The sequence below is a fragment of the Pseudophryne corroboree genome, chromosome 4 (genome assembly GCF_028390025.1).
Source record: "Pseudophryne corroboree isolate aPseCor3 chromosome 4, aPseCor3.hap2, whole genome shotgun sequence".
Taxonomy (NCBI): Eukaryota; Metazoa; Chordata; class Amphibia; order Anura; family Myobatrachidae; genus Pseudophryne; species Pseudophryne corroboree.
Window position 1 is genome coordinate 442,412,198 of NC_086447.1, and position 23,575 is coordinate 442,435,772.

At 46.5% G+C, this 23,575-nt stretch overlaps 1 protein-coding gene across 1 annotated transcript in view; it reads left to right on the plus strand.

The window, feature by feature from the left end:
- Positions 1 to 23,575, plus strand: part of RNGTT (RNA guanylyltransferase and 5'-phosphatase) — a 945,165-nt gene that overhangs the window by 918,892 nt on the left and 2,698 nt on the right. Inside the window, exon 15 of the mRNA XM_063916922.1 lies at positions 13,728 to 13,851. Within this exon, the coding sequence (XP_063772992.1) occupies positions 13,728 to 13,851 (124 nt within the window). The remainder of the gene's footprint in view (positions 1 to 13,727; positions 13,852 to 23,575) is intronic.

Consider the following 23,575-nt stretch of genomic DNA (forward strand, 5'->3'; position numbering starts at 1 on the left):
AGACCCTCCTCCAGACCTCAGTTAGATTCTTGTGCCCGGCCGAGCTGGATGCACACTAGGGGCTCTCCTGAGCACCTAGAAAGAAAGTATATTTAGGTTTTTTATTTTCAGTGAGATCTGCTGGCAACAGACTCACTGCAGCGAGGGACTAAGGGGAGAAGAAGCGAACCTACCTAACAGGTGGTAGTTTGGGCTTCTTAGGCTACTGGACACCATTAGCTCCAGAGGGATCGACTGCAGGACCCGACCTTGGTGTTCGTTCCCGGAGCCGCGCCGCCGTCCCCCTTACAGAGCCAGAAGCACGAAGAAGGTCCGGAAAATCGGCGGCAGAAGACTTCAGTCTTCACCAAGGTAGCGCACAGCACTGCAGCTGTGCGCCATTGCTCCTCATGTACACCTCACACTTCGGTCACTGATGGGTGCAGGGCGCTGGGGGGGGGGGGGCGCCCTGAGGGCAATAGATAACACCTTGGCTGGCAAAATATACATCATATATAGTCCCAGAGGCTATATAGATGTAAAATTACCCCTGCCAGTATCACAGAAAAAGCGTGAGAAAGTCCGCCGAAAAGGGGGCGGGGCTTCTCCCTCAGCACACTGGCGCCATTTTTCCCTCACAGTTCCGCTGGAAGGAAGCTCCCTGGCTCTCCCCTGCAGTCTGAGAAAACTACAGAAGGGTAAAAAAGAGAGGGGGGGCACTAAATTTAGGCGCAGTATACATACATATATATGTAATATATATAAAAAAGCAGCTATAGGGAAAACACTCATTGATAGTGGGATCCCAGTGTTATATAGCGCTCTGGTGTGTGCTGGCATACTCTCACTCTGTCTCCCCAAAGGGCTTTGTGGGGTCCTGTCCTCTGTCAGAGCATTCCCTGTGTGTTTGCGGTGTGTCGGTACGGCTGTGTCGACATGTTTGATGAGGAGGCTTATGTGGAGGCGGAGCAGATGCCTGTAAATGTGATGTCACCCCCTGCGGGGTCGACACCTGAGTGGATGGTGCTGTGGAAGGAATTACGTGATAGTGTCGACTCCTTACATAAAAGGTTTGACGACATACCTAATATGGGACAGCCGGCTTCTCAGCCTGTGCCTGCCCAGGCGTCTCAAAAACCATCAGGGGCTCTAAAACGCCCGCTACCTCAGATGGTTGACACAGATGTCGACACGGATACTGACTCCAGTGTCGACGACGAAGAGACTAATGTAACTTCCAGTAGGGCCACACGTTACATGATTGAGGCAATCAGAAATGTGCAACACATTTTTCATGTTACCCCCGGTACCACAAAAAAGGGTATAATGTTTGGAGAGAAAAAACTACCAGTAGCTTTTCCTCCATCTGAAGAGTTAAATGAAGTGTGTGAAGAAGCGTGGGCTTCCCCTGATAAAAAGATGGTAATTTCTAAGAGGTTACTAATGGCGTACCCTTTCCCGCCAGAGGATAGGTCACGCTGGGAAACATCCCCTAGGGTGGATAAAGCGCTCACACGCTTGTCGAAGAAGGTGGCACTACCGTCTCCGGATACGGCCGCCCTGAAGGAATCTGCTGATAGAAAGCAGGAGGCTATCCTGAAATCTATATATACACACACAGGTGTGATACTGAGACCGGCTATAGCTTCAGCCTGGATGTGCAGCGCTGCTGCTGCGTGGTCAGATTCCCTGTCAGAAAATATAGATACCCTAGACAGGGACACTATTTTGCTGAACGTAGAGCATATAAAAGACGCACTTTTATACATGAGGGATGCACAGAGGGATATTTGCCGGCTGGCATCCATAATTAGTGCAATGTCCATTTCTGCCAGGAGAGGGTTATGGACTCGGCAGTGGACAGGTGATGCAGATTCCAAACGACACATGGAAGTTCTGCCTTATAAGGGTGAGGAATTGTTCGGGGATGGTCTCTCGGACCTCGTTTCCACAGCAACAGCTGGGAAGTCTACATTTTTGCCCCATGTTCCCTCACAACCAAAGAAAGCACCGTATTATCAGGTACAGTCCTTTCGGCCCAATAGGGGCAAGCGGGTTAAAGGCGCGTCCTTTCTGCCCAGAGGCAGAGGTAGAGGGAAAAAGCTGCAGCATACAGCCAGTTCCCAGGAGCAAAAGTCCTCCCCCGCTTCCTCTAAGTCCACAGCATGACGCTGGGGCTCCACAGGCAGAGCCAGGTACGGTGGGGGCCCGTCTCAAGCATTTCAGCAAGCAGTGCGCTCGCTCACGGGTGGATCCCTGGATCCTTCAAATAGTATCTCAGGGGTACAAACTGGAATTCGAGACGTCTCCCCCCCGCCGTTTCCTCAAATCTGCCTTGCCAACCACTCCCTCAGGCAGGGAGGCAGTGTTACAGGCAATTCAAAAGCTGTATTCACAACAAGTGATAGTAAAGGTGCCCCTACTTCAACAAGGAAGGGGTTACTATTCCACAATGTTTGTGGTACCGAAACCGGACGGTTCGGTGAGACCCATTTTAAATTTGAAATCCTTGAACACATATATCAAAAAATTCAAGTTCAAGATGGAATCGCTCAGGGCGGTTATTGCGAGCCTGGACGAGGGAGTTTACATGGTATCGCTGGACATCAAGGATGCTTACCTACATGTCCCCATTTACCATCCTCACCAGGAGTACCTCAGGTTTGTGGTACAAGATTGTCATTACCAATTCCAGACGTTGCCGTTCGGTCTCTCCACGGCTCCGAGGGTCTTTACCAAGGTAATGGCGGAAATGATGATACTCCTTCGAAGGAAGGGAGTTTTAATTATCCCGTACTTGGACGATCTCCTGATAAAGGCGAGGTCCAGAGAACAGTTATTGGTAGGGGTAGCACTATCTCGGGAAGTGCTGCAACAGCACGGCTGGATTCTAAACATTCCAAAGTCACAGCTGGTCCCTACGACACGCCTGCTGTTCCTAGGGATAGTTCTTGACACAGAACAGAGAAAAGTGTTTCTCCCGGAGGAGAAGGCCAAGGAGCTGTCATCTCTAGTCAGAGGCCTCCTAAAACCAAAACAGGTGTCGGTGCATCACTGCACGCGGAAAAATGGTAGCTTCCTACGAAGCGATTCCATTCGGCAGGTTTCATGCAAGAACCTTTCAGTGGGACCTGTTGGACAAGTGGTCCGGATCGCATCTTCAGATGCATCGTCTGATAACTCTGTCTCCAAGGACAAGGGTGTCTCTGCTGTGGTGGCTGCAGAGTGCTCATCTTCAAGAGGGCCGCAGATTCGGCATACATGACTGGGTCCTGGTGACCACGGATGCCAGCTTTCGAGGCTGGGGAGCAGTCACACAGGGAAGAAACTTCCAAGGACTATGGTCAAGTCAGGAGACTTCCCTGCACATAAATATTCTGGAACTAAGGGCCATTTACAATGCCCTAAGTCAGGCAAAACCCCTGCTTCAAAACCAGCCGGTACTGATCCAGTCAGACAACATCACGGCAGTCGCCCATGTAAATCGACAGGACGGCACGAGAAGCAGGACGGCGATGGCAGAAGCCACAAGGATTCTCAGATGGGCGGAAAATCACGTGTTAGCACTGTCAGCAGTGTTCATTCCGGGAGTGGACAACTGGGAAGCAGACATCCTCAGCAGGCACGACCTCCACCCGGGAGAGTGGGGACTTCATCCAGAAGTCTTTCAAATGATTGTAAACCAGTGGGAAAAACCACAGGTGGACATGATGGCGTCCCGCCTAAACAAAAAGCTAGAAAAATATTGCGCCAGGTCAAGAGACCCGCAGGCGATAGCTGTGGACGCTCTGGTAACACCGTGGGTGTACCGATCGGTTTATGTGTTCCCTCCTCTTCCTCTCATACCAAAGGTACTGAGGATAATAAGGAGAAGAGGAGTAAGAACTATACTCATTGTTCCGGATTGGCCAAGAAGAGCGTGGTATCCGGAACTTCAAGAAATGATGTCAGAGGACCCATGGCCTCTACCGCTCAGACAGGACCTGCTGCAGCAGGGGCCCTGTCTGTTACAAGACTTACCGCGGCTGCGTTTGACGGCATGGCGGTTGAACACCGGATCCTGAAGGAAAAGGGCATTCCGGAGGAAGTCATTCCTACGCTGATAAAAGCTAGGAAAGAAGTAACCGCGAACCATTATCACCGCATATGGCGAAAATATGTTGCGTGGTGTGAGGCCAGGAAGGCCCCAACGGAAGAATTTCAGCTGGGCCGGTTCCTGCACTTCCTACAGTCAGGGGTGACTATGGGCCTAAAATTGGGTTCCATTAAGGTCCAGATTTCAGCTTTATCGATTTTCTTCCAGAGAGAATTGGCTTCACTACCTGAAGTTCAGACTTTTGTTAAGGGAGTGCTGCATATTCAGCCCCTTTTGTGCCTCCAGTGGCACCGTGGGATCTCAACGTGGTGTTGGATTTCCTAAAGTCACATTGGTTTGAGCCACTGAAAACCGTGGATTTAAAATATCTCACGTGGAAAGTGGTCATGTTGTTGGCCTTGGCTTCGGCCAGGCGTGTTTCAGAATTGGCGGCTTTGTCATGTAAAAGCCCTTATTTGATTTTCCATATGGATAGGGCAGAATTGAGGACTCGTCCCCAGTTTCTCCCCAAAGTGGTATCAGCTTTTCATCTGAACCAACCTATCGTGGTGCCTGCGGCTACAAATGACTTGGAGGTTTCCAAGTTGTTGGATGTGGTCAGGGCCCTAAAAATTTATGTTTCCAGGACAGCTGGAGTCAGAAAGACTGACTCGCTCTTTATCCTGTATGCGCCCAACAAGTTGGGTGCACCTCCTTCTAAGCAGACTATTGCTCGCTGGATCTGTAGTACGATTCAGCTTGCACATTCTGCAGCTGGACTGCCGCATCCTAAATCAGTAAAAGCCCATTCCACGAGGAAAGTGGGCTCTTCTTCGGCGGCTGCCCGAGGGGTCTCGGCTCTTCAACTTTGCCGAGCTGCTACTTGGTCAGGGGCAAACACGTTTGCTAAATTCTACAAATTTGATACCCTGGCTGAGGAGGACCTTGAGTTCTCTCATTCGGTGCTGCAGAGTCATCCGCACTCTCCCGCCCGTTTGGGAGCTTTGGTATAATCCCCATGGTCCTTACGGAGTCCCCAGCATCCACTTAGGACGTTAGAGAAAATAAGAATTTACTCACCGGTAATTCTATTTCTCATAATCCGTAGTGGATGCTGGGCGCCCATCCCAAGTGCGGATTGTCTGCAATACTTGTATGTAGTTATTGCTTAACTAAAGGGTTATTGTTGAGCTATCTGTTGAGAGGCTCAGTTGTTCTCATGCTGTTAACTGGGTATTGTATCACGAGTTATACGGTGTGATTGGTGTGGCTGGTATGAGTCTTACCCGGGATTCAAAATCCTTCCTAATTGTGTCAGCTCTTCCGGGCACAGTATCCTAACTGAGGTCTGGAGGAGGGTCTTAGTGGGAGGAGCCAGTGCACACCAGTAGTCTAAAGCTTTCTTTGTAGTTGTGCCCAGTCTCCTGCGGAGCCGCTAATCCCCATGGTCCTTACGGAGTCCCCAGCATCCACTACGGACTATGAGAAATAGAATTACCGGTGAGTAAATTCTTATTTTTTTAAATGTCTAACTTTTATACCACATCCCCAATTAACCTACAATATATTTTTGGATTGTGGGAAGAAATCGGAGTACCTGAGGAAACCCATGGAAGTACGAGGAGAATATACAAACTCCACACAGTTAAGGCCATGGTGGGAATCAAACTCAGGACGTCAGTACTGAGAGGCAGTAATGCTACCCATTACACTATCCACACTGCCCAATAACTGAATGGTGTGTTCAGCCTCCATAGATTAATGGGACTGATGAAGAGTTTGTTGGCCATAGTTGCTCTTTCACTTCATGTACAGAACTTAGTGCAATATTTGCCCATATGCAGACTTGCATAAATCTCTCAGGTGCAACCATCTCCTATCCATACATTTAGGGTCTGATTCAGAGGTGGACGCACATGTCACCTTCACTTTGTCATCGTATGCTGTGACAATGTGCAAATGCCACAGGAGGTGCCTTGTGTAAAAATATGGCGATTGTGGGCTTTTCTGATCTGCTTCCTGCATCTGAAGATGCAGCATCTGATCAACATTGCGACCATCGGTCAGAGAATTTGGACCTCTGAGTAACTCTGAGGTTCATCAGGATGTGTCTGCTGCTGGGGACTGTAAAACTACTTTCTAGGATGCAGCCACTGGCTTCCGCACACACAGAAAATGGTGCCAACATACACCTTTTTCCTGGAAAGCTTCCCAACATCTCCCCTGAATGCCTGCAGCCTGTCAATCAGGCTGCGGTTAATGGCACTCCGAACGGAGCGGCAGCACCATCACGAGACAATGTGCACTGTGGCAATTGTGCAGTCCTAAGAGCATCGGTCAATTGCTACCAAATTGGGACTGTGTCCGGGGCTGAATGGTAGTCGTAGTCATCACTGCACATTTACACCAGTCTGTACTTAATGCCTATGCTTACGTTCAACCCAGCATTGCCCGCAAATCCTTTGTCACGCCCTCTCTGAACTTTGATTATGCGAGAACACCTCATTACAGCCCAGTTCTGTCCCTTCAGGTGCAAGTGAAGATGGTGTTGAAATGCACATGACTTTTCAACGCCTGTGAACATACCCTTGGTTTTGGAGCATGCACAGGGCAAACCATGCAAGATATGTTCTAGAGACAGGCATACCTTTCTGTTATCTGGTTAGAACCTATCCATTTTTTATTGTGTTGTTTTCAGATCTACTTTCTTTTGCATAAATATATTTCTCTGACGTCCTAAGTGGATGCTGGGACTCCGTAAGGACCATGGGGAATAGCGGCTCCGCAGGAGACTGGGCACAACTAAAAGAAAACTTTAGGTCTACCTGGTGTGCACTGGCTCCTCCCTCCAGGACCCTCCTCCAGACCTCAGTTAGAATCTTGTGCCCGGCTGAGCTGGATGCACACTAGGGGCTCTCCTGAGCTCCTAGAAAAGAAAGTATATTTTAGGTTTTTTTATTTTCAGTGACATCTGCTGGCAACAGACTCACTGCTACGAGGGACTAAGGGGAGAAGAAGCGAACCTACCTGCTTGCAGCTAGCTTGGGCTTCTTAGGCTACTGGTCACCATTAGCTCCAGAGGGATCGAACACAGGGCCCGACCTCGATCGTCCGGTCCCGGAACCGCGCCGCCGTCCCCCTTACAGAGCCAGAAGCAAGAAGATGGTCCTGAAAATCGGCGGCAGAAGACTTCGGTCTTCAACAAGGTAGCGCACAGCACTGCAGCTGTGCGCCATTGCTCCTCATGCACACCTCACACTCCGGTCACTGATGGGTGCAGGGCGCTGGGGGGGGGGGCGCCCTGAGCAGCAATATTAACACCTTGGCTGGCAAAAAAAATCACAACATATAGTCCTAGAGGCTATATATGTGAAAAATACCCCTGCCAGAGATCCATGAAAAAGCGGGAGAAGTCCGCCGAAAAAGGGGCGGGGCTATCTCCCTCAGCACACTGGCGCCATTTTTCCCTCACAGCTCCGCTGGAAGAATCGCTCCCAGGCTCTCCTCTGCAGTTTCAAGACTACAAAGGGTAAAAAAAGAGAGGGGGGGCACTAAATTTAGGCGCAGCAGTATATATATAAGCAGCTATAAGGGAAAATCACTCAGTTATAGTGTTCATCCCTGTGTTATATAGCGCTCTGGTGTGTGCTGGCATACTCTCTCTCTGTCTCCCCAAAGGGCTTTGTGGGGTCCTGTCCTCTGTCAGAGCATTCCCTGTGTGTGTGCGGTGTGTCGGTACGGCTGTGTCGACATGTTTGATGAGGAGGCTTATGTGGAGGCGGAACAGATGCCGATAAATGTGATGTCACCCCCTGCGGGGCCGACACCTGAGTGGATGGACTTGTGGAAGGAATTACGTGAAAGTGTCAACTCCTTACATAAAAGGTTTGACGACATACCAAATATGGGACAGCCGGCTTCTCAGCCTGTGCCTGCCCAGGCGTCTCAAAAGCCATCAGGGGCTCTAAAACGCCCGCTACCTCAGATGGCAGACACAGATGTCGACACGGATACTGACTCCAGTGTCGACGACGATGAGACTAATGTAACTTCCAATAGGGCCACACGTTACATGATTGAGGCAATGAAAAATGTGTTGCACATTTCTGATGTTACCCTAGGAACCACAAAAAAGGATATTATGTTTGGAGAGAAAAAACTACCAGTAGTTTTTCCCCCATCTGAGGAATTAAATGAAGTGTGTGAAGAAGCGTGGGCTTCCCCCGATAAGAAACTGGTCATTTCTAAAAGGTTACTAATGACGTACCCTTTCCCGCCAGAGGATAGGTCACGTTGGGAAACATCCCCTAGGGTGGATAAAGCGCTCACACGCTTGTCAAAGAAGGTGGCACTACCGTCTCCGGATACGGCCGCCTTAAAGGAGCCTGCTGATAGGAAGCAGGAGGCTATCCTGAAGTCTGTATATACACACACACAGGTATTATACTGAGACCAGCTATTGCTTCAGCATGGATGTGCAGTGCTGCAGCTGCGTGGTCAGATTCCCTGTCGGAAAATATTGATACCCTAGACAGGGACACTATATTGCTAACCGTAGAGCATATTAAAGACGCAGTCTTATACATGAGAGATGCACAGAGGGATATTTGCCGGCTGGCATCTAAAATAAGTGCAATGTCCATTTCTGCCAGGAGAGGGTTATGGACTCGGCAGTGGACAGGTGATGCAGATTCTAAAAGGCACATGGAAGTTTTGCCTTATAAGGGTGAGGAGTTGTTCGGGGATGGTCTCTCGGACCTCGTTTCCACAGCAACAGCTGGGAAGTCAGCATTTTTACCCCATGTTCCCTCACAGCCAAAGAAAGCACCGTATTATCAGGTACAGTCCTTTCGGCCCCATAAGGGCAAGTGGGTTAAAGGCGCGTCCTTTCTGCCCAGAGGTAGAGGAAAAAAGCTGCAGCATACAGCAAGTTCCCAGGAGCAAAAGTCCTCCCCCGCTTCCTCCAAGTCCGCCGCATGACGCTGGGGCTCCACAGGCGGAGTGGGTGGGGTCCCGTCTCAAAAACTTCAGCAATCAGTGGGCTCGCTCACGGGTGGATCCCTGGATCCTTCAAGTAGTATCTCAGGGGTACAAGCTGGAATTCGAGACATCTCCCCCCCGCCGTTTCCTCAAATCTGCCTTGCCTACAACTCCCTCAGGCAGGGAGGCAGTGTTAGAGGCAATACACAAGCTGTATTCCCAGCAGGTGATAGTCAAGGTGCCCCTCCTTCAACAAGGACGGGGTTACTATTCCACAATGTTTGTGGTACCGAAACCGGACGGTTCGGTGAGACCCATTTTAAATTTGAAATCCTTGAACACATATATAAAAAAATTAAAGTTCAAGATGGAATCGCTCAGGGCGGTTATTGCAAGCCTGGACGAGGGGGATTACATGGTATCACTGGACATCAAGGATGCTTACCTGCATGTCCCCATTTACCATCCTCACCAGGAGTAACTCAGATTTGTGGTACAGGATTGTCATTACCAATTCCAGACGTTGCCGTTTGGTCTGTCCACGGCACCGAGGGTATTTACCAAGGTAATGGCCGAAATGATGATACTCCTTCGAAAAAAGGGAGTTTTAATTATCCCGTACTTGGACGATCTCCTGATAAAGGCGAGGTCCAGGGAGCAGTTGTTGGTCGGGGTAGCACTATCTCGGGAGGTGCTACAACAGCACGGTTGGATTCAAAATATTCCAAAGTCACAGCTGGTCCCTACGACACGTCTACTGTTCCTGGGGATGGTTCTGGACACAGAACAGAAAAAAGTGTTTCTCCCGGAGGAGAAGGCCAAGGAGCTGTCATCTCTAGTCAGAGGCCTCCTAAAACCAAAACAGGTGTCGGTGCATCACTGCACGCGAGTCCTGGGAAAAATGGTAGCTTCCTACGAAGCAATTCCATTCGGCAGGTTCCATGCAAGGACTTTTCAGTGGGACCTGTTGGACAAGTGGTCCGGATCGCATCTTCAGATGCATCGGCTGATAACCCTGTCTCCAAGGACCAGGGTGTCTCTGCTGTGGTGGCTGCAAAGTGCTCATCTTCAAGAGGGCCGCAGATTCGGCATACAGGACTGGGTCCTGGTGAGCCAGCCTTCGAGGCTGGGGGGCAGTCACACAGGGAAGAAACTTCCAAGGACTATGGTCAAGTCAGGAGACTTCCCTACACATAAATATTCTGGAACTGAGGGCCATTTACAATGCCCTAAGTCAGGCAAAACCCCTGCTTCAAAACCAGCCAGTACTGATCCAGTCAGACAACATCACGGCAGTCGCCCATGTAAACCGACAGGGCGGCACAAGAAGCAGGACGGCGATGGCAGAAGCCACAAGGATTCTCAGATGGGCGGAAAATCACGTGTTAGCACTGTCAGCAGTGTTCATTCCGGGAGTGGACAACTGGGAAGCAGACTTCCTCAGCAGGCACGACCTCCACCCGGGAGAGTGGGCACTTCATCCAGAAGTCTTCCAACTGATTGTAAACCGTTGGGAAAGGCCACAGGTGGACATGATGGCGTCCCGCCTGAACAAAAAGCTAGAAAGATATTGCGCCAGGTCAAGAGACCCTCAGGCGATAGCTGTGGACGCTCTAGTGACACCGTGGGTGTACCGGTCGGTTTATGTGTTCCCTCCTCTTCCTCTCATACCCAAGGTACTGAGGATAATAAGGAGAAGAGGAGTAAGAACTATACTCATTGTTCCGGATTGGCCAAGAAGAGCTTGGTACCCGGAACTTCAAGAAATGATCTCAGAGGACCCATGGCCTCTGCCGCTCAGACAGGACCTGCTGCAGCAGGGGCCCTGTCTGTTCCAAGACTTACCGCGGCTGCGTTTGACGGCATGGCGGTTGAACACCGGATCCTGAAGGAAAAGGGCATTCTGGAGGAAGTCATTCCTACGCTGATTAAAGCTAGGAAAGAAGTGACCGCAAACCATTATCACCGCATTTGGCGAAAATATGTTGCGTGGTGTGAGGCCAGGAAGGCCCCAACGGAGGAATTTCAGCTGGGCCGTTTTCTGCACTTCCTACAGTCAGGGGTGACTATGGGCCTAAAATTGGGTTCCATTAAGGTCCAGATTTCGGCTCTATCGATTTTCTTCCAGAGATAACTGGCTTCACTACCTGAAGTTCAGACTTTTGTTAAGGGAGTGCTGCATATTCAGCCCCCTTTTGTGCCTCCAGTGGCACCTTGGGATCACAACGTGGTGTTGGATTTCCTAAAGTCACATTGGTTTGAGCCACTTAAAACCGTGGAATTAAAATATCTCACGTGGAAAGTGGTCATGCTGTTGGCCTTGGCTTCGGCCAGGCGTGTGTCAGAATTGGCGGCTTTGTCATGTAAAAGCCCTTATCTGATTTTCCATATGGATAGGGCAGAATTGAGGACTTGTCCCCAGTTTCTCTCTAAGGTGGTATTTGCCTTTCATTTGAACCAACCTATCGTGGTGCCTGCGGCTACTAAAGACTAGGAGGCTTCCAAGTTGTTGGACGTAGTCAGGGCCCTGAGAATTTATGTTTCCAGGACAGCTAGTGTCAGGAAAACTGACTCGTTGTTTATCCTGTATGCACCCAACAAGCTGGGTGCTCCTGCTTCAAAGCAGACTATTGCTCGCTGGATCTGTAGTACGATTCAGCTTGCACATTCTGCGGCTGGACTGCCGCATCCTAAATCAGTGAAAGCCCATTCCACGAGGAAGGTGGGCTCTTCTTGGGCGGCTGCCCGAGGGGTCTCGGCTCTACAACTTTGCAGAGCAGCTACTTGGTCGGGGTCAAACACATTTGCTAAATTCTACAAGTTTGACACCCTGGCTGAGGAGGACCTAGAGTTTGCCCATTCGGTGCTGCAGAGTCATCCGCACTCTCCCGCCCGTTTGGGAGCTTTGGTATAATCCCCATGGTCCTTACGGAGTCCCAGCATCCACTTAGGACGTCAGAGAAAATAAGATTTTACTCACCGGTAAATCTATTTCTCGTAGTCCGTAGTGGATGCTGGGCGCCCATCCCAAGTGCGGATTGTCTGCAATACTTGTATATAGTTATTGTTTAACTAAAGGGTTATTGTTGAGCCATCTGTTGAGAGGCTCAGTTGTTGTTCATACTGTTAACTGGGTACAGTATCACGAGTTATACAGTGTGATTGGTGTGGCTGGTATGAGTCTTACCCGGATTTCAAAATCCTTCCTTATTGTGTCAGCTCTTCCGGGCACAGTATCCTAACTGAGGTCTGGAGGAGGGTCATGGAGGGAGGAGCCAGTGCACACCAGGTAGACCTAAAGTTTTCTTTTAGTTGTGCCCAGTCTCCTGCGGAGCCGCTATTCCCCATGGTCCTTACGGAGTCCCAGCATCCACTACGGACTACGAGAAATAGATTTACCGGTGAGTAAAATCTTATTTTTTTTATAAACTTGTGCTAATTAATCCTCCTTTTTATGGGGAATATGTTTTAGTAGACTGTTACATTTGTGGTTTTACGCTATTATATATACCTTTCTTCCCTTTTTTGTTTTGATCAAAGATCTGTCTTTGAATAGACAAATATATTTTGAAGGGAAGTCACTCCACACATTTGTATATATTTTGTATAATTAGTTTTCAGTATTTCTTTCACTGTGCCCAACGCTGTCCTGTATGCAGTCATTTGTAATTATGCATTTACATAATGCATGACATCACTGTCCAATTTCGCTAGCGGCCGGGAGGGGAAACACTAGGCGATGTCACTCACGGTGCACATCGCCTGGTGTGTACACACCTTAAGATACTAGTGTGCCAAAATGTAGTGCTTCATTTGTCATTTTTATTTCTCATGCCTCTATAGACACTGCTTCACATTGCTGTTATTGTTTATTTCTAGTCACTCGAAGGTGAGACTTCCTCATGCCTGTCACAGGGGTATAGAACAGTATACTGTATTGCCATTATAAATAAAACAGGCAACTTTGTCATTGGAAGACACTTATATTATTGTGCTATTGTAGCTGCATGTGCAAAGCTTTTTTTTCCTTGAGATAATTGCTGTAACATACGTTTGTTAAAAGCTATGATCAGCCATTTTCTAACAGGAAGATTTATATGGGTCACTGCATAGGATAATTTTAGCTTTTTCTCCAGATTGCTAATGACTTGCCCGAGAAGATGGTTAATAATGCTGATTAATTACTGTGGTTAAATGCAGTACCGACATAATGTTATTTCTGTTTTTGGACACTGAACACGGTACAAAAAATAGAATTATGAGTATCTTTATTTATAATGTGCCGACATATTACGCTGCACTATACGATGAATGTATCACACACATAACGTACAGTGACGTAACGGAGAAGGGAAAGATGACTCTTCTCAACTCCGAATAAAAATAAAAACCAACGTATCTGTGTGATGTTAATATCAAGAAGAATCTTTTTTTTTTTTTGTTTTTTTGCTCACAGTCCTGCTTTAATATGAAAGCTATGCATAAATAAAAACTGTACCCTTTCTCTCTACATCCAAGTTCAATCCATTACAGTAATGACCATCTAGTGTGCAGAGACCTGTGCAATTCTGAGATTTTACATGCCATGGTTCTTTGTTATTTTCAGAGCTTCAGGCACTTTTATCTATACGTCTTCAGTGATGTTTTTTATTTCCATGTGAGAGTACATTAATTTTCATCCTTCTTTGCACAGGTGACAAGAGACTTAAAACAATATGACAATAAAATAATAGAGTGCAAGTTTGAGAACAATTGTTGGGTCTTCATGCGGCAAAGAGTTGATAAGAGCTTTCCAAACTCCTATGAAACGGCATTGGGTGAGTATAACTTCTCTTTAATTAGAGCATTTTACCGTAATGATTACTCTTATGTTCCATAGCTTGTGTTTAACAGCAGACTACCATCAACGTCCTTTTTATACAGACCAGTGCACTATCTTAATGACAAACCTTTTAATAATATCTTGTAATTTTCATGTGTAAACCTATATACACTTTGAAATGTGTAAATACATTGGAAAAAAACTGTAGTATAGTAGTTCTAACTCAGATTTAATAACTAGTTACAATTGTGCAAACAAACTCAAGAGTGACTCCTCAGTGGGATATCCAATTAGCCATGTAATTTACTGCGGCTCATTGATTTTCGCCGGGGGCTATCCTATTAGCCCCAAGAGCCGGCGCTTATCGGGGATTGAGTTAGCCTGTCTCAGGCAGGGGAAGCCAAATCCCTGATACAGTAAGTGACTATTTTTTCCACTTTTCGCGGACCCTATGTATTTTCGTGAGAAAAGCATTTTTTTTCCGCAAGTTGTAATTGGATACCAGTGATAAAATTGTAAAAAAAATCTGTATTATCACGGTTATTTGGATACCATCCTTAATGTGCATTGAAAATCAAAGAAACTGGTACTTTATTGCATTCTATATCTGAAATAGCTTTTGGCTAGCCACTGTGATGCATGCATCATGTGGAAGCACTTTGTAGTTTGGTAATACTGTTTTTTTTTTTGTCTGGCAGCACGTCTGGGGGACACTGGACCATGGGATTGCAGGTTGAGGCTGGAGTTGCTTAAAATAAACTATAGCTTTAAAAGGAAGCTACTCTCTGCAACCCCATAATGCCATTCTTCTTTAGGTGCCTATGGAGTAGGGCAAGTTTTGGATGACTGCTATGCAGCCATTGTTGTAGATTAATTATTTTGGTTTTATTTGTCATTTTATGTTTCTTTTTAGTGGTGTGCCTATGCACAGTGTGAGTGCAGCAGCTGCAGGGAGCTGTGTTCGGCCTGTCCGGTTGTAACCGCAGTGGGAGGGGGTTGCTGCGACAGGGACCCACCAAAGCTCTCCATTGAGACCCATTACAGGGAGTGTGCCCGCCTCAGGCATCCCGATCATAGGAGCATACCTAATGCTTTCCCCACGTGGGGATGAAGTAGCACGTGGAAAGAAGAGTGCAGCCACGAAACGGGGGCAGAGCCTAGTGCCATTGGTCCCCCCCTACATATATGCTGCATAGGACTCTGAGAATGGAAAATGAAATTCCTGCTCTCTTCTGGATCCTGCAGGCTGTGATCTTCAACTGGTGCAAGTCTTACTTCAGCTCCTTTCCTCTGCAGCTGTTTTACTCTCAGGAAGGCTAAGTATCTTTTATTAACTCTGATTGCCTCTGCTGGTCTGGGGAATTGTGTAGTTGCTCAGTGACCCGTGTATTCATTTCCTGAATCTGGGAATTTATTCTGTCTGCATTCGCTATACATAGTGGAAACGCATGGGGACTATGACTCTCAAAGCCAAACCCGTCAAAGCAAAAAGCGTTATCATGGCTTTGTTTTTTACTTATGCCCAGTGTAATGTTAAATTATCATGTGGACAGGTGGACTCTGGAGAGTTGTGCGCGGGTTGTCAGTCGAGGTCTAGTGTCATGCAGGCATCAGGGGGCACCACATATGCCCTTGTAAAGTCAGAGTTGGAACAGGCTCTGGGTCGGTCGGTCTCTGGTTTAGTGAACCTTGTAGCTTTTCAGCGAGAGGATCAGGCATGGACAGCTGCTGCGCCTGTTTCCTCAAAGTATGTTTGAGTCGCCGCTTCCTCAGCAGAAACATGTTTCTCCCAGGGGAGTGGTCTCTCAATCCAGAGGTCTACCAACAGTTAGTTTGGACGTGGGGCCTTCTGCAGGTGGATCTCATGGCCTCTTGACACAACTTCAAGGTTCCACAGTTTTGTGTGAGATTTTGGGACCCACTGGCTTTCCAAGTGGATGCCATGATGGTTCCATGAGATTTTCATCTAGTATATCTGTTTCCACTAACCCTAATGTTGCCTCAGGTACTCAAGCACGTCAAAGACCAAGGAATGACAGTAATCCTAATGGCTCAACACTGGTCATGCAGGTTTTGGTATGCCGACTCTCTCAAAATGTCGGTAGGTCCCCGGTGGAGTCTTCCACTTCAACCAGATCTGCTGGAACAAGGTCCATTTCTACACGAAGACCTTCAGTTGAATTTAACTTGGTTAACTTGGCTTTTGTGACTGAGCTTTTGAAAGCTGAAGGGTTTTTCTCCTTCAGTTGTCCATACAATGTTGCAAGCTCGGAAACTAGTTTTCGACACTCAGTTACCACAGAGAATAGTTCATACCTCCAAGTTTTGCCTTTCATGTTTCTTGGCCTCCCTTCAGGAGAGGTTTGAAGTCTGGTTTAAGGCTTTGTTCTTTGAGTACAGATTTTTTTTTTAAGTTTTTGATTTTAACAATAAGAAATGGAGTACAGATTTTGGTCCTGTCAGTTTATTTCCAATGGCTGTTCCTCCAGAGGTTCTAAACTTTTTAACTGGGCATGCTGCATATTCACCGTTTTGTCTGTCGGTGGCACCATTGGATTTTAATGTGGTCTTATCAGCTCTCAAACAGGCTTCATTTGAGCCTTTAGATTCAATGTACCTTCAGTTTGTTACTTCGAAGCTGGTCTTCCTTATAGCTATTGCCTCAGCTTGGCATATTTCCCAGTTGGGTGCTTTGTCTTGCAAGCTGCCTTTACTTGTCATGCATGATGGTAGAGAATCTGAAAAGTGGTTCCCTGTGTCTTATGTGATTAGATATGATCTGGCTCTGCTAGACGTAGTCCGAGCTCTTGGGCCAGACTTCTGTCTACCGCACAGATTCTCTCCTTGCTTTTTACGATGCATATAAACACCTATTCTAGTACATTGCGACCGACACCAGACTGGGTGTCAGCATATTCCACTAGGTCAGTGGCAACCACCTGGGCTTCGGAAAAACAGCTCTGTCATGCAGCCACCTGTTCCTCTGTCCACATGTTTGACTTTTTTTGCTGTTTCCATGTTCTTTGCCCACTTTGGGCGTACAGTTCTCCAGTCAGGCAGCCTGAGATTTCCCTCCGTGAGGGGCGGCTGTTGAACGTTCCATGGTCCAATGTCCGCCAGCCTTAGTGCCGGAGAAAAGTGGATTTTGTTGTCCCATTTGAATCCTTTTCTCTTAAGCAGGCTGGGGGACACTGCGTTTCATTGGGACCCTCAAAGCTGCAGTACTTTTCACCAGATTTGTGCCTAAAGACAATCCTGCCTTGGAGGTCTACAGACAATTCCTTTGACTTCATGCTTAGTTTGTGCTCAGACATGCACTGTCAAGTGTGGGACCTTATATAGACAGGTGTCTGCCTTTCCAAATCATGTCCAATCAACTGAATTTACCGCAAGTGGACTCCAATTAAGCTGTAGGAACATCTCAAGGATGATCAGTGGAAATAGGATGCACCTGAGCTCAATTTTGAGCTTCATGGCAAAGGCTGTGAATACTTAAGTACATGTGATTTCTTAGTTTTTTTTTTTTTTTTTAAATAAATTTGCAAAAATCAAAAAAAATAAAATAATGTATTCCATTTTGGAATAAGACTGTAACATAACGAAATGTGAAGTGCTGTGAATACTTTCCGGGTGCACTGTATATCCTGTGTATAATTGCGGCTGTATCTGCATCCGAAATGCCACATTACAGTGCTTTCCAGGAAAACAATGTAGCTTAGCATTTTGTATGCAAATACAGTTGCAGCCGCACACACTGAAGCTGCTTGTGTGTCCTATTACATTACTTTGCGACTAAGACACATTTTTTGCAGGAAAAAAGCAGAAAAAGATGCTCTGTTCTACCGAGTCACACAGTACTCACAGTGAATCCAGAAAGTATTCACAGCGCTTCACTTTTTCCACATTTTGTTATGTTACAGCCTTATTCCAAAATGGAATAAATTAATTTCCCCTTAAAATTCTACACACAAAACCCCATAACGACAACGTCAAAACAGTTTTTTTGAGATTTTGCTAATTTATCAAAAATAAAAAACTAAGAAATTGCATGTACATAAGTATTCACAGCCTTTGCTCAATACTTTGCACCTTTGGCAGCAATTACAGCCTCAAGTCTTTTTGAATATGATGCCACAAGCTTGGCACACCTATCTTTGGACAGTTGTGCCCATTCCTCTTTGCAGCATCTCTCAAGCTCCATCAGGTTGGATGGGAAGCGTTGGTGCACAGCAATTTTCGGATCTCTCCAATCGGATTCAAGTCTGCGCTCTGGCTGGGCTACTCAAGGACATTCATAGAGATGTCCTGAAGCCACTCCTTTGATACCTTGGCTCTGTGCTTAGGGTCGTTGTCCTGCTGAAAGATGAACCGTCGCCCCAGTGTGAGGTCAAGAGCGCTCTGGAGCAGGTTTTCATCCAGGATGTCTCTGTACATTGCTGCATTCATCTTTCCCTCTATCCTGACTAGTCTCCCAGTTCCTGCCGCTGAAAAACATCCCCACAGCATGATGCTGCCACCACCATGCTTCACTGTATGGATGGTATTGGCCTGGCAATGAACAGTGCCTGGTTTCCTCCAAACATGATGCCTGGCATTTACGACAAAGAGTTCAATCTTTGTCTCATCAGACCAGAGAATTTTTTGAGAGTACTTGAGGTGCATTTTGGCAAACTCCAGGCGGGCTGCCATGTGATTTTTACTAAGGAGTGGCTTCCGTCTGGCCACTCTAACATACAGGCCTGATTGGTGGATTGCTACAGAGATGGTTGTCCTTCTGGTTCGCTTCTCTCCACAGAAGAATACTGTAGCTCTGATGGAGCTCTGAAAAAGTGACCATCGGGTTCTTGGTCACCTCCCTGACTAGGGCCCTTCTCCCCCAATCGTTAAGTTTAGACGGCCGGCCAGCTCTAGGAAGAGTCCTGGTGGTTACGAACTTCTTCCATCTACGGATGATGGAAGTTACTGTGCTCATTGGGACCTGCAAAGCAGCGATGTTTTTCTGTATCCTTCCCCAGATTTGTGCCTAGAGATAATCCTGTCTCGGAGGTCTACAGACAATTCATGCTTGGTTTGTGCTCAGACATGCACTGTCAAGTGTGAAAAAATAGATAGTTCAGCGCATCCCTAGCTTATTCTTATTTATATTAAAATCATCATAAGAGATTCTAAAATGGTCTAAATAGAAAGGTTATAACAAACAGATTCGAAGAGTCTGATATAAAAGGGTATATGTATTTTATTTGTGAATAAAGACAAAAGATAATAAAATTATTTTTGTAAAAGTAGATACCGGTACAGAGACTTCAGGACGTATAACACATATACAATACAAGACATACAAACAATTTATTAAGGACATTGAGCCATTAAGTGGCAAGTGCAACTCCAGCCCATTAAATCACACCATTCCTAGAGGGGTAAACCGCTTCTCAGTGTACCCACAGGACTTTTTGTGTTTTTTTGTTTGTATGTCTTCTATTTAGACCATTTTAGAATCTCTTATGATGATTTTAATATAAATAAGAATAAGCTAGGGATGCGCTGAACTATCTCTTTTTTCACAATTGTACTCTCTCCAGAGTAGGTGTTTTGTGGTACACCTACCAATAGTATATCAGCAGCAACCAGCCTAATAAATTTGTGAGGCATAAATTAGCGCAGTTCTTTTTCGAACCATATCTAATGCACTGTCAAGTGTGGGACCTTATATAGACAGGTGTGTGCCTTTCCAAATCATGTCCAATCAACTGAATTTACCACAGGTGGACTTCAATTAAGCTGTAGGAACATCCCAAGGATGATCAGTGGAAACAGGATGTACCGGAGCTCAATTTTGATCTTCATGGCAAAGGCTGTGAATACTTATGTACATGTGATTCCTTAGTTTTTTTATTTTGAATACATGTGCAAAAATCTCAAAAAAAACTTTTTTCATGTTGCCATTATGGGGTATTGTATGTAGAATTTTGAGGGTAAAAATAAATTAATTCCATTTTGGAATAAGGCTGTAACATAACAAAATGTGAAAATAGTGAAGCGCTGTGATTACTTTCCGGATGCACTGTATGTGTAACGAGACTTGTAGCGCACGGAGCAAAGATATGAGAGGACACATCTGTAGTGGCATTATGCGGTTGTAAGGGTAGGAGCAGTGGCGTAAGTACGTCCCAGTTGCCCGGAGGCATGCTAAATGTTGGTGCCCCCCTACATATACACACACATACCATATGTAACTATCCGGCACTCAGGGTGAACAGTAGTAGCGTGCTCAGGTACCTTTCCCAATAGTAATATACATACACATACAAAGTGGACGCACTGCATGTCAGTTATTACAATAAAACAGATACCAGCATACCTTTATAGTACACCTCCAGTGCTCCCTCACCCGCCAGCGGGTCTCGATGGAGATGCTTTGGCGCAGCGGTGTGCCGATATATATAAAAAAAACACACAAACACCTCATTCACTTAAAAACACTCACGCCTCTTTCACTTAAACACACACGCCGCTTTCACTTAAACACACACATGCCTTTCACTTAAAAACACACACATGCCTCTCACTTACACATGGCTCTTTCACTCACACATACACACCTCCTTCACTTAAAAACACACACACACACACACCGCTTTCACTTAAACACACACATGCCTCTCACTTACACACACACACACGCCTCTCACACACACATTCAGAAACTGACACCCCTCCATATATTTGTAAGGTAGCGTGTACCCAGACCAGGTGTGTGCTCTGTACATAGTCCTGTAGAAATGCTGAAATGCCCCTTTAATCCTTGCCTCTCACACACATGCCTCTCACTTACACACACACACACGCCTCACACACACATGCCTCTCACATACACATGCCTCACACACACATGCCTCTCACTTACACACACAAACATGCCTCTCACTTACACACACACACACGCCTCTCACTTACACACACACACACACACACATGCCTCTTTTACTTGAACACACAACTTTCTTTAAACACACACACCTCACTTAAAAACATGCACACAGAAAAACACAGTGCTTCCAACATTTATTAAAGCTTGAGGCAAGTGCTGCCAGTGCCTACCTTCGGCTATCATCAGCCTGATGGAGGAGCAGAGAGCTTCCCTCGGCTTGCTTAACTGAAAGGGCCCGGGAGGAGCCGCGCTCTGGAGCTCCCCCTAGCTGCAGCAGGTGCCAGCTCTCTGTATATACAGGAGGCAGCTTCCGTGTCACTGACACAGCTCCTCCGTCTGTAAGAATCATTAAAAAAAATTTTAGCAACGGCAGTGGCGGAACTAGAGAATGGTGGGCCCAGGTGCAACAATATGCATTGGGCCCCCCTCCCATATTATACATAGGTGAAGCGCATCACCCAGAAAATTGAGTGTTGTCTCACTGAGAAGGGTGTCGCCATACAATAGTACTCTAAAGTCACGTTGCGCCACACAGTAGAGATCCTTATACATGGTACATCACACAGTAGTGATCCTTGTACACGGTACATCACACAGTAGAAGCCTTATACATGTTATGTCACACAGTAGAGAGCATTATACACGTTACGCCACACAGTAGAGAGCATTATACACGTTACGTCACACAGTAGAGAGCCTTATACACGTTACGCCACACAGTAGAGATCCTTATACATGTTACGTCACACAGTAGAGAGCCTTATACATGTTACGTCACACAATAGAGAGCCTTATACACATTACGTCACACAGTTGAGAGCCTTATACACGTTACGCCAGTGTCTACCTGATGTGCACACCAACATTAACTACGAGGAATGTGAGCTAGATAGAAACAGATGTAGCCAGCCTCATTTTTGCCGTGATGCGTTGGTATGGGCGTACGCATTGCGACAAGCTTCAGTGAACGCTGTGCTGCGCGAAGTTGCAGCCGACGTTCTCTCTATAGCGCATGCACATTTCATAGACATGGGAACACTAGTCGTGAGTGTGGCTACATCTGTAGATATGGATATACAGTATACTGTATATACACACATAGTAAACACACACACAGCAAAATACATATACACACACACATCCATAGCAAAAACGTACAAACACACACACACTACTAAACACACATAGCAAAACACAAACACACACCCATAGCAAAAAAATACAGTATACATACACCAATAGCAAAATACATACACACCCCCAAAGCAAAACCACACACACCCATAGCAAAACACATACACCCATAGCAAAACACACACAGCAAAATACATACACACACAGCCAGCATTTGCATGTGTGTACAACATACTTTGCACCTCCTGGCTCCTGTAAGGCTCCTCACTGCGGCTGGGCCGATGTCTCCCAGTCCTCACTCTCCACACACACTGCTGCCGTGACTGTCCCTCCTCCCTCCCCCTTCTCCCAGCATTCAGCGGTGGCAGAGACCAGGAGTATGGAGTAAGAAGCAGCAGCGCGGTGCCGAGATTAAGGGTGATGAGCTGGCGCTGTGCGCTCACGTCCGGCGGCTTCCTCCTGTGTTAAGGCCTGCAGCACAGCGACGGCAGCGTGTAATGAGTCAGTGTGACTCAATACACTGCTGCCGGCTGTGGGCCCCGCAAGTTCCGCCGCTGAGCAGCGGCGATCAGGCAGCGGGAAACAGTGGAGGAAATGTACCCCCTGCAGGCCAGGAGCCCGGCGGCAGCCGACTCCACTGCCTCCCACAGTTCCGCCCCTGGGTAGGAGCTTGCTTCTAAAGCTACAGATTAGTTTAAGTGCCAACTCCAGCCCCAAACTGCAATCCCTTGGTCCAGTGTCCAGCCTGCTTAAGAGAAAAGGATTCAAGAGTAATTGACCAAAACTCCTCTTTTTCTTTTTTTCTTATTTGGTGTTTGATATTGTGCCCGTACTTTAACTGGAATAGAAATAGTGATGGATTTATTTGAAATGCATTTATGTTTAGGCATGACTGTGACAATTCCAAATTCAGCTTTCAAGTTCATGTATATAAAGAATATGACAAGAGGAATGGCCCCTTACTAACTGGCATTTAATTCTGTACTGGTCTTGTGTTTTTGAAGCAAATGTAGATCAAACAAATGCATACAAAAATAAAACCCATTCAATCTTCTGTATGCATAACCACTTCCGTTCCTACTTACATTTGTGTTGGGCATTTTTGTGTACACTGTTTATGTCATTGCATTGTGTTCACAGTAAATCTATTAAACTCTATAGGACCACATGTACAAACCCATTATGGATTAACTGACATGGGCTCTTATTCTGTTTTTCTAGCAAACCAAAAAAGCACACTAATGGACAAAACCATGTTGCACTGAGAGAGTTAGATTTGGGTGGGGTGTGTTCAAAATGAAATCTAAATTGGCGTGTAAAAATAAAGCAGCCAGTATTTACCCTGCACAGAAACAAATAGAACGCACCCAAATCGAACTCTCTCTGCACATGTTACATCTGCCCCAGCTACAGTACAACATGGTTTTGCCTATTAGCACGCTTTTTTGGTTTGCTAACAAACCTGAATAACCCCCATTGTACTGAATTTTTCCCATACCATCATGCTGTATAGATGTGTCCACTCACATTTAGCATCCCTGCATGTTAAACAGACCTTCTAGTCCTGCCGTGGCGTGACTCTGTAGCGCAGAGTGTGTTTATGTGCACTTTTTCCATTAAAATGCATCTTATTCACAGCTTATGCTGATTCAAATAA